Source organism: Nycticebus coucang, chromosome 16, assembly GCF_027406575.1.
Source record: "Nycticebus coucang isolate mNycCou1 chromosome 16, mNycCou1.pri, whole genome shotgun sequence".
Classification (NCBI taxonomy): domain Eukaryota; kingdom Metazoa; phylum Chordata; class Mammalia; order Primates; family Lorisidae; genus Nycticebus; species Nycticebus coucang.
The window spans coordinates 56,528,200-56,541,333 of NC_069795.1; the positions used below are offsets into that span (position 1 = coordinate 56,528,200).

A 13,134-nucleotide genomic window follows, 5' to 3' on the forward strand; every position below is an offset into this window, starting at 1 on the left:
TGAGTCTTGGGAAATTAAAATTAATAACACCCACCACCTTAGCCTGGTTTCCTGAATGGAAAAGCTGACAGAAGTTATTAGTCCGTCTGTTGAGTCACATGGTTCCTGCTGAATTGTGACAAGACAACTTATCAATGTGACTCAGTCACTTTTCTGCAGGTTCCATTGTTAAAGGTGATCCAACATAAATGGTTCTAAAGACTCCAAAACAGTTGCAGATAGCAACTGTAGAGCTCTCTTTATTAAGCAACAAAGATGATATGCCCTCCAGCCCCCAAACCCCAGCATGTACCAAGCACATCCTTTCTCTTAAATTTTCTTAGGAAAACGAAGCTCAGGAAAAGGAAACTCCTCTGATCACGAAGGATGTTGGAGTGAAGAAAGCTGGACATTTAACCAGAGTGGGACCAGTGGAAGCAAGAAGTTTAAGAAGACAAAGCCAAAGGAAGACTCTCTCCTTGGGTAAGTGCCTGTGAGCTGTCAGCTGCACAGCACAGAGCTCAAGTGTGAACATAGGATTCACAAGGTGAACATAGGTCCCTAAGCACACTTAATCTTTGTCCTTCAAGCACTTGCTGTAAACTTAGGAAGGACTCTAGGGAACACAAATCAGGTATATCACGTGATTCCTGCTGTTAACACAGTCATGTGAGTGACAATACCACGGACATTTTAGGTATAGTAGAAAATATGTCTACTTTAGACTTGGATCTAGGTTTGAAAATCAGCCCAGATCATGGTAGTAGTTTGACATTGTAAATCCTTTAATACTGTGGCCCCCAATCCCCAGGCCATGGACTGATATCTGTTTGGGGCCCGTTAGGACCTGGGCCACACAGCATCACTCCCACCCATAACCCCCACTGTCTGTGGATTGTCTTCCATGAAACTGGTCCCTGGTGCCAAAACGTTTCCAATCTGTGATCTGTTAGGAACTGGGCCACATCGCAGGAGGTGAGTGTAGGCAAGCAAGTGAAGTATTTACAGCCACTGCCCACCACTTGCTTCACCGCCCACACTCGGCCCTCCCGTATCCTGCTGCCCACCCAACCCCCCACCATGGAAAAGGTGTCTTCCATGACACCAGAGACTGCTCACTGGTACCAAAAAGATTGGGGACTGCGGCTTTAATACTACCAGGATGTATTTTTCCATCTGAAGCTTAGGATGGATATTATTTGTATGTTTACATTTTGCCTGTTTTATGTGCTTTTTTTATATTTAATTTAATAGTTCTAAATATATGTGCATATGTTTAAAAAATAATATGACAGCTGAAAAAGATGAGGTAAATAAAATCGTGCTTACTCTAACCTTGTTTTTTTTAAACTATGTTCTGTTGCTCTAAGATAAAAATATTGGGTTGAATATTCTAGTACTAGAGAATATTCCTTATATTAGTTGAAATGCAGACTAAGCTATGGTATTCTTCAAGATAAAAATCATTAAGAATTCTATTATATTTAATGTTATGCCAAAGACTCTTAACAATCTTAATAAAAAGCATTTTGTTATTAAGTTCAGAGATCCAGTACTTTATATTAGTGAAGAAAGTATTTGCATATTCAGTTACACTGTCTTAAAAATCTTTTGAAAATTCTTACTGGCCCAATTCAAAAGATTCCTCTGAATAGAAATAAGTAACATTTTTATATTCTCCATATTTTTTCTTAAGTGTGTTTAAAGGTATGCAGATTTTATTCACTGGGTATATTGTATTTAGTTCATTCATAATACTTGCATTTGTGTTTGTGGAATAATATAATATTTTCCTTTGAAGTTACAATGCTTCAAAGTCTGCTAATTCTAAGACTCTTGGTCATTACAAAGTGGGAGGGTAGAAATTATTTTCCATTATACTGGCTCCTCAAGATCATTTCTATTGAAATGATACATTTATAATATTATATATTTTATTTCTAATATTTTTAAAAGTTCAAAGTACTTCAAATTAGTTTAGATTATGCTTAAATAATGACATGACAGTCCTCACTTGTGTCATTTTCTTCTTTTTTTTTAACTTTTGTCATTTTCAAATTATAATTTCAAATGTACAGTATCCTAGAAAAGTGATCCTCAACCATATTCTAGACCAGTGGTTCTCAACTTTCCTAATGCCAAGGCCCTTTAATACAGTTCCTGTGGGTCGTGACCCAAAGGTTGAGAACTGCTGTTCTAGACCAATGCTTTGTATCTTTTAGAATAACTGCAAAAGTCTTCTGGTCTACACAACAAGAGGGGAGGGATCTCTTTTAAACAATGTGAAGTCTTAGGGGAATAAAGCAAGCATTGAGGTTCCCCAACAGACATGTCTCTGATGCTGCCGTTAGCAACTGCTTAAGCTGTGACAGGGAGATTTTTACCAATCTTCTTTTTGAGAAACAAGATAAGTGAAACAGTCTTTTGAAAATCCGTCCCTGAAAAGAGATTGGTGCGTGGATTGCATGTGTTTGTTTTTTAATCACATCTGAAGAAGCTACACGAGTCTCCCTGGAAGCATGATTTTTCACAGGTTTAAATCAGTGACAACATCGGTGCCATTTTATCCTTTCTCTGTAAATACTAGCCTGTCAAGGCAAACTAATTGTGTTTGCCTTGTTTAGAACGTGCCAGTGGAGTGCTTAAACAGGGAGAAGTTCCTGTCAGTCTCCCTGAGAGTAGTAGATGAGCATTTTAAACCTCGGTCTCAGGAAATGGGATACCTGTTTGCTGTAGCCAAGAAAAATTCACTCAGTATTGGCAGTTCTAATTTTGTAAACTTCTCTAGGCAGAACATTAATTATTATTATTCTCATTTAAAGGAAAACAGTCTTAAGAGACCCTCTGTGTTATATCCCACATTTGCATTTTTCAGTATTTGGAATATCTGGAAAATTCACAATTTATAAACAGCTTTCTGATAGTGTCTAATTAGTATTGGTTAACATCTGATTTTCTGTCAGTATAAATGTTTTTTAAATGATTGAGAAAAGATGATTTTTTTTTTTTTTTTCTTTTTGGCCGGGGCAGGCTTTGAACCCACCACCTCCGGCATATGGGACCGGCGCCCTACTGCTTGAGCCACAGGCGCCGCCCTGAGAAAAGATGATTTTATTACAGGAGAAGCGTCACCCCAATTACCCTCCCATGCTTTGAGAAAACTTAGTGCACTAGTTCCCCCTTAGCCGTGTTTTCGCTTGCTATGGTTTGGGTTCAAAAATCTTAGCTAGAAATTTCAAGAAATAAACAGTTCTTAAGTTTTAAATCGCAGATCATTCTGGGTAGCTTGATGAAATCTCATGTTGCCCCACTCTATCCTCCCAGGATAAATCATCCCCTGTCCAGTATATCCATACTGCACAGTATATATGTATAGGGAAAAAAAACCTAGTCTATATAGGGTTTGCTACTGTCCTTGCTTTCAGGCATGCACTGGGGATCTTGGGGTGTGTCCCTCTCAAATAAGGAGGGTCTAGTGTAATGAACGTTTTCTGTTGACCTTTTTTTTTTCTTTGCAGTTTTCGGCCGGGGCTGGGTTTGAACCCGCCACCGCCACCTCTAGCATATGGGGCCGGCACCCTACTCCTTTGAGCCACAGGTGCCACCCTCTGTTGACCATGTTAATGGTCATCGGACTCTCTTACCTTTTTTTCCCAGTTCTTGTACATTCCTTTAAAACTATCAACAGTTTAGTTAAAAACATCTGTCATGTATCCCTTAGTTTGCAGCCTAACATATTACCGTTTCCATCTGCCAAGCACTACAGTGCATCTTAGTTAATAAGTCTCTCTGAATGAAAGCTAGCAGCCAGCCTACAATTCAGCAGGCATGCCGACACTGCTGTGGAGGACTTTGAGACAGTCAAAAGTAGCCCAAGGATTTTCCAACTTTGCTGGTGCCATTTCTGAAGTCATTTGTGGTTTTTAAGTTAAAGCAATGTTGCCTCTCTGCCAGTGTTTTCATTGAAAACTGGCTTTACTTTGCTTATTGAATATTTTATCCTTAGCCTAGTCAACTCTCCAGAATTTTTTTCTAATATTCAAAATTTGCTTGTGTATGTTTTAATTAAAGACTAATTAGTAAATATTTTGTGAAGAAACTACTCTTATGAGACTACCAATTTATCATATTATCAATAAGCTAGCCAATGTATATACATGTATATGAGTCTTTAAAATGAGAAACTATATGAACAGGGTGTGCTTTGTACCAAACTTTATGAAAAACTCTCATGCTGATGGGGAGAATGTCAAATTCCCCACTTCAACAATATTCTAATATTTTAAACAGTTCTACTATTCTAATGTAATAACAATCTGTCACACAAGTTTACTAAGAAAACTGTGTTGATTAATCTTCTCAAGCATTTCTGAAAATATTTTTTTCTTTTTTCTTTCACAGAATTTATAGAGACCCTGTTTTCAAAAGGAATATTTTAAAATACATGTCATTTTCTGTTCAAATATTTGGTCATGTTCTGATTGATTTCCCTCTCCCCTTCAATAGCTCTGCAAAGCTGGATGAAGAATTTGAGAAAAAATTCAACAGCCTCCCTCAATATAGTCCTGTTACATTTGACAGGAAGTGCATACCTGTCCCGAGAAAAAAGAAGAAAACTGGAAACTCATCCTCAGAACCAACTAAAACCAGCAAAGGTTAGAAGTGATCTGTACCATCCTGCAGTGTGGTCAGAATTTCAACTGACCACCCTGCTAAGCTTTTGCAGCTCCCTTTAGATATGTGATTGGATTTAGAATTGAGCCAATAGGGAGTTAGAATTTCAGGTTGCTTTCCAAGATTATTTTGGTCCTTGCCTGTCTTTTTTTCTCTCTCTTCTTTCCTTTGTAATGCTCCTGAGCCTCTGTCCTTTGTCATTTCAGTTTGTATATTTGCCCTTCAAGATGTAGCCAAGATTTTAATGTTACACATGGTCTTCAACCTTTTGCTCTCCAGAATTCTAATTTGGAATGTTAAGCTTTTCTTAAGCCAAAACTGCTGGCTGAGTCTAGTTCTTCTGCAACAGGTTTAGACTCAGGAACTGCAAAATTGTTCTAGTCACCTGGTAAGCAGATGCTGTTCTCTATTGGCACTGTAGACCAAATGAAAATAAAGCCACCTGTAATACTCTAGCAGCATAATTTTTTTTATTAATTTTGTTAAATTTAGTAATAAGCTTAATTTAGCATATTCATTTTCAACAATCTCAGCTTCTACCCTGTCTATATCAGGGAAGCTTTTAAAATTATCAACATGACTTTGTTGGGTCTAAGCATTTATTAAGGCCAACACAGGAGTCCAAAAGAGGGGTTTGGGGGGAGTATATATTCAGTGGTCTCAACACCTGGGATTCTGTGGACCTTTGTAGGATGAGGGCTGGAGTGCTAAATATCCTGCCCTATTCAGGACATTCAAGCAAAATGGAGAATTAATCTGCCCAAGATGACAATATAACTGTTGTTGAGAACCTTTTCTGATTTTACTTGAGGTCCTAAAAATGGTGGGGGAAATGGACCACACAGATGTGAGACTTCATTCACTTAGCTGTCCTATAAGGACAGAGAGGACAGAGAATGGGGAGGTAGAGAACTGGTGTGGCCAAGCTAGAGTTGCTTTCAGGATCAAATTATGAGTAGGATTGCTGAAAGAGTTCCTGTAATTATCCTGCAGAAGTGGCCAACTGTTGTTTGCTTTATGTGAAATGAGATTAAAATTTCCCTTTCTTTTGTATGTTTTATTATTTTTTTAGAGACAGAGTCTCCCTTTATTGCCCTTGGTAGAGTGCCATGGCATCACAGCAACCTCCAGCTCTTGGGCTTAGGCAATTCTCTTGCCTCAGCCTCCCGAGTAGCTACAGGCACCACCATAACGCCTGGCTATTTTTTTGTTGCAGTTTGGCCGGGGCTGGGTTCGAACCTGCCACCCTCGGTATATGGGACTGGCACCCTACCCACTGAGTTGCAGGCTCCGCCCTTCTTTTGTATATTTTAAATAGATATAAAGATAGAATGTACATATTAATGGCAGGATGCACTTTTATATATTTTGTGGGAATACTTAAGGTAAATGGAGTAGGGAAAATTAAGTTTATTTTCTGAAGAAACCTAAACTTTTCTCCCTCGAAACCTAAACACCTTTGCACACTGGAAATGACACAACAAAAGAGGGATTTGAAATCTGTATCTCAAGACAAAACTGAAAGGTTGAAGAAAATTCCCCCTTCGTGCTTAAAGGCAGAGAGATACATAAAAGTCACTTTTAGAATTAGTTCAGTTTTCCTCTGTGGTTAATAAAAACAAGTCTAGTGAATAAAGAACTAAAAAAGAAATGTTGTTACATCACTGAGTTTGCTCATCTGGGAAAATAAAATAGGATTGTATGGAGATCTTCCAAGTTAGGTTGGAAAGAAATCAAGTAGACTGTTGACAGGTAGGTGGCTGAGCACTATAATGGATTACCAAATGAAATGACAGACTTTGTACCCTGGAGATACTTAGAAATAGGAGAAGTAGTCTGTGTACCCCAAAATGCCAGGTATCTTGAGTTCCGTAATTCTTGGATTTAAAGGTGCTGATAAATACCTGACAAGCCAATAAAGTGGACTTAATTGATTGATGCAAGGGAAGTTTTCCTTTCTCCACTCCATGCAGTTCAAAACATTCACACTGGAGCTCTGAAGTTGGCCAAGTTATCTCTCAGGGAATATAACAATAGATTTATTTTTGTAAAGCTGTAAAACCCTGAAGTTAGGATCTATTTTCCTGAGACCTTCTTTTGTATCTTAGTTGTCTATGACATGTTTTTTTTTTTTTTTCTCCCAGCTGAGATTAGCAGTATTTCTTTTGATGTGAAATAGCTTTTTGGAGCCTTGGATTATACTTGATACACTATCATCTTAACTCTCTTACTATGCCTCTCAGACCACAAAATAACTGTTTCTTATATAGTATATCGGTAATGACATGGGGGAAGTCTTTCAAGACTAGATTTTGCTCAACTTTCCAACTTTTGTTTTGCTTGGAACAAAATGCAATTAAAATAAAGCAGAAATTAAATAATACATTTATTGTCTATTTAGTAAACTGAAGTAGTGCTTGTGACTGATTATAATTTGGCATTAGCAGCACCAATATGCTAGATTACAAATTATTATTAATGAAATTATCATACCAGCTGTGCTGTAATTGCCTGGTCTTTAGGGGGTAGAGATTGTTTTCTTAGACTCTAGACCCTCAGTATAATGAATCATTCAAAGCAGATATTGCATATGAGATCATTAGGTAACTAATAAAAGAGCATATGTCCATCAGAAATCTCATTTTTCCTCAACAGTTTGCCATTTGCCTATATTTTATTTTCTCCTTTATTTGTCAACATTCATTTTTTTTTTCCCTGACTTATACTAGGTTCTAATTTTAGGTACTTCAGGTGACATAAGATATATAGAATTTTTCTGGAATGTAATTTCTGAAGAGATGGTTATGTATGCATTTATATAGTTATGTGTCTTGGAGTCCTGATACCTGCCTGCTTAGGTTTATTTCTCTATTTTCCTGTATTCATGTCTGTATTTCCAAGTAGTCTATTCCCCTTTCCCATCATCTCCAATTGTCTCTGAACTGTCCCTTATGTATGTCTCGTCAAAAACGATGAGAAGGGTTGAAAATAGCTTTAAATGCCACTTTCTCCAACTGGGCTTGGACTATGTTGTAACAGAACAGAGCATGATGCTTTAGGAATAGAATTTTCCTTTGCTTCTAAGAATAAATTATCCAGTGAATTATAATTCATCTAACTCACAATACAGTTCAGCTGAATCAGCCCAGTCTTACAGTGTTTGTTGGATTATCTCTCACAGTTATATATTTGTAAATGACAACTTTAAATTATGTTTAAATTTAATTGTAACATCTTAAGAGATTTGTTTTATACATAGCATTATTTCAAAGTATCAGAAGTCAGAGTTCTCTCAGAATAGTAATTTTCAAATAGATGTAGGGTCATAGAGAAAAGTGAATTGAGTTGTGTCAAATTGGGGCCCATCTTGACTTGAGACGTCTCTTCCTCCATCCCTTCTATATTTAAATAGTTCCGTGGCCCTGTGAAACATACTGTTGATCCTTCTCATTTTTTTCAATCTGTATTTCTATTTTAACGTTAAAATTAAAAATGGCTAAGGATTTGAGTTCTGCTTTTTTTTTTTTTTTAATCACAGTGGTAATAAAAGAAGCATGTTGACAGAAGTAAAGGTTGACTGAGATCCTATTAAGAAGTTATACCTTCCACGTTGGGCAGAACTCTGTATTTTGCCTGTAACTGCTTGAAAGCGTTCATTGCTACCAAACTTTTGCAGGAACGTGGTGACAGCACGTTTGTAGATATAAAAAATATACCCAATATAATCTTGAGTTCTTTAACAAAGCGTGCATGTCCAACCCAATGAGGTGGCTCCTCCTTCTCAGTAAACCTTTATTTGATTGTGGCCAATTGACTTAGAACTTAGTTAAGTCAGTAGATCCACATGTCTCGCACCTGGGACCACATTGTTATAAACTACTGCAAAGGAATTTATTGTTTCATTGGTAACGTGTCTAATACAAAAATGGCAGCCTAGTCTTAGATCAGAAACCCTGCTCCTTTTATATCTTAAAACACGAAACTGTAAACCTAGGCAAGAGCCGCCACCATTGATTGACATTTGTTTCTCACAACAGATCTAAAAAGCAGGTTGCTCTTAATTCACCTTTCTCACTGACCTTGAAAAGTGTCATACCAGGCTGATGCTGAAATGGCTGCTGTGTCACCACAGCTTCTCACCCCAAAAATGTTCATTTCTCAGCTGACCTTGAATAGCAGTAATGTTTTGGAAAGGTTATTGTTAATGTCTCTCTGGCACCCCTCTTATTCTCTTGGCTTATGGTTTTCCCTTGCTATTTACTACCCAGCTGTGAAGCTGGGGTGCAAAGGAGATTGGTACCTTCAGAACACAGGCCATCCTTGCCCAAAACTTTAAAAAACTAAGCAAGTTTGCATACCAATAATAAGTGATATTGTCATAAAGAAGCTGAAGTGGATGCGGATGTCCTCTCAAGATATTTAGTAGGGAAGGAGATGGAATGGAAGCTTAGATGGTAGCAGAGTGAAGAACAATTGCCTATCCCTTTCTGAGGGATTCCTTCTAAGACCTTTCTCCACTTTTCACTTTCTCACTTTTTTCCTCCTCCATGGACATACTTCTACATTAATATAACAGTTAACTAAAGAAAAAAAAATAGTAACTTTTCCTTATTTGCTACTTATTATAAGTTTTGGCTTTATATTCTTCAGGCAAAATATCTAACATGTAACATGCTGGTGAGCAAAAAATCAAATTTTTCACTTCTTGACTCTGAAATTGCTGCTTTTCAGCAACTGCAGTTAGATCTTATCTATTTCTCTTTACTACTATAGTAGTTTTGTAGCTATAGTTTGGGGAGTGGCTAGGAGCAAGGAATTTTCAAAAGAATAAGTTTACAGAAGCTCTTGTATATGCAAAAACGCCGATCTTTTTTATGTTAAAATTGGCAAGCTCTATTGTTAGCTTTGTCTTTGGATTGTAATATTTAGGTTTTTCTGAGTATTATTGGGTCTGAAAAGATGTATCCTTTCCTTTTTTCCTACATAACCCTTTTTATATAAATCTGTTTGCTTTTGTGAACTACTTCTTTATATCATTCTCTCAAAGGGCCAATACCTTATATTATTAAATTATTTTCCTACAGGTAAATCACTAGGATCTATATGATCCTGAAAGTCTCAGAATTATTTTTCTTCTTTCTTCTACTTAAGTTTTCCATGACTACATATTTATCATTCAAGTGCACCAGCCTGCAGTTTCCTGGCTTGTATAAAATACATGAGGCAGTGATTGCAAATAGATTATAGAGAATACCTGTAGTATTAGAGTGGTGTGTACATATATTTTCTTTATACTTGTTAAATTTATTCTCTTTTATCACTCACTTTTTCCTAAAGAAGCAAATAAGGAGGCATTTTCTGGTTCCATTTCAAACTACCACCAGCCAATTCAGAAGTGTTTTGATATTGATTATTTAGAGGGATAACTTGGTGAGGTCATCAAAAAAGCACATATACAGATTTATGGAATGAGTAGTAAGCAACAGCTTTCGTTTCTTAAGCTCTTACTTTCTAATAAACAGTGCTTTAAAAGCTTTTTCCAGAAAACAAACATTTATTGAGAACCTATCATAGGCTAAGCACCATTCTAAGCACTTCCATTTTATTTGTCAATGAAAATAAAGAACTCCACTGCCGTGGAGGTTACATTATAATGGGGGACCAGACAATAAATAAGCCTAAATAAAAGAAATATATAACTTGTCTGAAGGTGAAAAAAGCTATGAAGAAAAGAGTATGTTAATAGAGCAACTAGGCGAGTGCTCAACAGGAAAGAGAAGCCTTGAGCAATATCGTAAACCAAGTAAACTAATAGGCATATAAAGAACAGTCTACCCAGTGATAGCAGAGTGTACATTCTCCTCAAGTGCACCTGGAACAGTCTCCACAGAAGATCATATGCTAGGCCATGAAACAAACCGGTAATTTTAAAAGGCTAAAATAATGCAAAGTATATTCTGTGATCACAATGGAATGGAATTTAAAATTAATAGTAGGAAAAAGTTGGGGGAACTTACATATGTGGAAATTAACACACTCTCTGATAGGTTAAAGAAGAAATTAAAAGGGAAATCAGATTTGAGATGAATAAAAATGAAGGCAACATTATAACAAAACTTGAGGGATGGAGTTAAACAATGCTTAGAGGGAAAATTATACCTCTAAGTGCCTATATTAAGAAAGAAGAAGGATCTCAATTCAGTAACCTTCCACTGTAAGACACAGGAGAAAGAGGAACAAACTAAACCTGAAAGGAGGAAATAATGGCTAGAGAGGAAATTAATGAAATGAAACCAATTAAATAAAAAAACAAAGTAGAAAATAGAGAGAAATTACTGAAACCAAAAAGTAGTTCTTTGAAAAGAACAATAAAATTTGGAAACATTTAGCTAGATTGACTAAAAGAAAGAAAGGAGAACTCACATCACTAGTATCAGAAATGAAATAGGGGACATTATTACCAACTTTATGGAAATGAAAAGGATTATTAAAAGAATAATATGCATAATTTTATGCCAATCAATTAGATGACCTATATGAAGCCAATAATTCCTAGAAAGAGAAAAATTACTGAAACCAACTTAAGAAAAAAATAGAATTTTTTTTCCTTCTGGGTAGATGCCCAGTAATGGGATTGCAGGACCATAAGGACACTTGTACTAGACTGTTTATTGCAGCTCAATTTACAATCGCCAAAATGTGGAAACAACCTAAATGCCCAGCAATCCAGGAATGGATTAACAAGCTGTGGTATATGTATACCATGGAATACTATTCAGCTATTAAAAAAAAAAAAATGGAGACTTTACATCCTTCATATTAACCTGGATGGAAGTGGAAGACATTATTCTTAGTAAAGCATCACAAGAATAGAGAAGCATGAATCCTATGTACTCAATTTTGATATGAGGACAATTAATGACAATTAAGGTTATGGGGGGGAGGAAAAGCAGAAAGAGGGACGGAGGGAGGTGGGTGGGGCCTTGGTGTGTGTCACACTTTATGGGGGCAAGACATGATTGCAAAAGGGACTTTGCCTAACAATTGCAATCAGTATAACCTGGCTTATTGTACCCTCAATGAATCCCCAACAATAAAAAAAAAAAAAAAAAAAAAATAGAAAATCTGGATATACCTATAACTAGTAAAAAGATTGAATTAGTAGGGCAGAGCCTGTGGCTCAAAGGAGTAGGGCGCTGGCCCCATATACTGGAGGTGGAGGGTTCAAACCTGACCCTGGCCAAAAACTCCAAAGAAACAAAAAATTAGTAATCAAAAAAGTACCCTTAGAAAGAAAATTCCAGGCCCAGATGGCTTAAGCACCAGATTCTATTCAAATAAATAATAAATAATTGCAGTTCTTCATAAATGAATCCAAAAATTAGTAGAAGAATCAACACTTCCCAGCTCTTTTTCTGAGGCCTTGTATTACCATGTCAAATATATCACAAGACAATCACAGGACACACAGATATAACAAGAAATGAAAACTGCAAATCAATGTTTCATGTACATATGAACACAAAAATCCTCAACAAACTAGTAGCAAACCAAATACAGCAACATTTAAGAATAATTTGCCACGACTAAGTGGGATTTTACCCCAGGACTGTAAGGTTGGTGTAACATCCAAAAATCAATTAATGTAATATGCTGTATTAATAGAATAAAAACCAAAACCACATCTCAATAGATATAGCAAAAACATTTGACATAATTCAACATACTTTCATAATAAAAGCACTCAACAAACTAGGAATAGAAGGGAACTTCCTCAACCTGATAAAAGGCAACTACAACAAAACATCCTAAGTGGTGTAATATTGGACGCTTTCACTCTAAACCTAGGGATAAGGCAGCCACTTCTGTTGAGTATTGTATTGGAGGTTCTAGCTAGGCCAGTTAGGCAAAAAAAAGAAACAAAAGGTATCTGCATTAGAAAGGAAGACGTATAACTATCTCTGTTTTTATATGGTATGATCTTGAGTATAGAAAATTCTAAGGAAACCACACACACACACACCCCTACTACAGTTCATAGGTGTGTTCAGTAGGGTTGTAAGATACAAGATTATTAGACAAAAATTAATTGTACACTTGCAATGAACAGTCCAAAAATGAAATTATAAAGCAATTTCTTTTACAATAGCATCAAAATAAAGTACTTAGGACTAAATTTAACAAAAGTACAATGCGATAAAAACTATAAAGCATTGTTTAGAAAAAGATGATAGAAATAAATGGAAAAATATCACATATTCTGATTGGAGGATTTCATGTTGTTAAGATGAACTCACATCCCCAAATTGATTTATGAATTGAACCCAATCCCTCTTACAATTCCAGCTGTCTTCTTTGAAGAAATTGACAAATAAGCCTAAAATTAATATGAAATTGCAAGAGATTCAGAATAACCAAAACAAAGAAAAGAAGAAAATAGTAATTGATTTACAGCAGTAATCAAGACAGTGTCATATTGAA

The 13,134-nt window shown here is 36.2% G+C and overlaps 1 protein-coding gene across 9 annotated transcripts in view; it reads left to right on the forward strand.

The window, feature by feature from the left end:
• The window catches only part of BBX (BBX high mobility group box domain containing), a 292,104-nt gene that overhangs the window by 254,241 nt on the left and 24,729 nt on the right, over nucleotides 1–13,134 (forward strand). For all 9 annotated transcript variants that reach the window (XM_053564855.1, XM_053564863.1, XM_053564860.1 and 6 more), the window contains 2 exons: nucleotides 324–462; nucleotides 4,486–4,634. In XM_053564855.1, coding sequence (XP_053420830.1) covers nucleotides 324–462; nucleotides 4,486–4,634 — 288 coding nt within the window. The remainder of the gene's footprint in view (nucleotides 1–323; nucleotides 463–4,485; nucleotides 4,635–13,134) is intronic.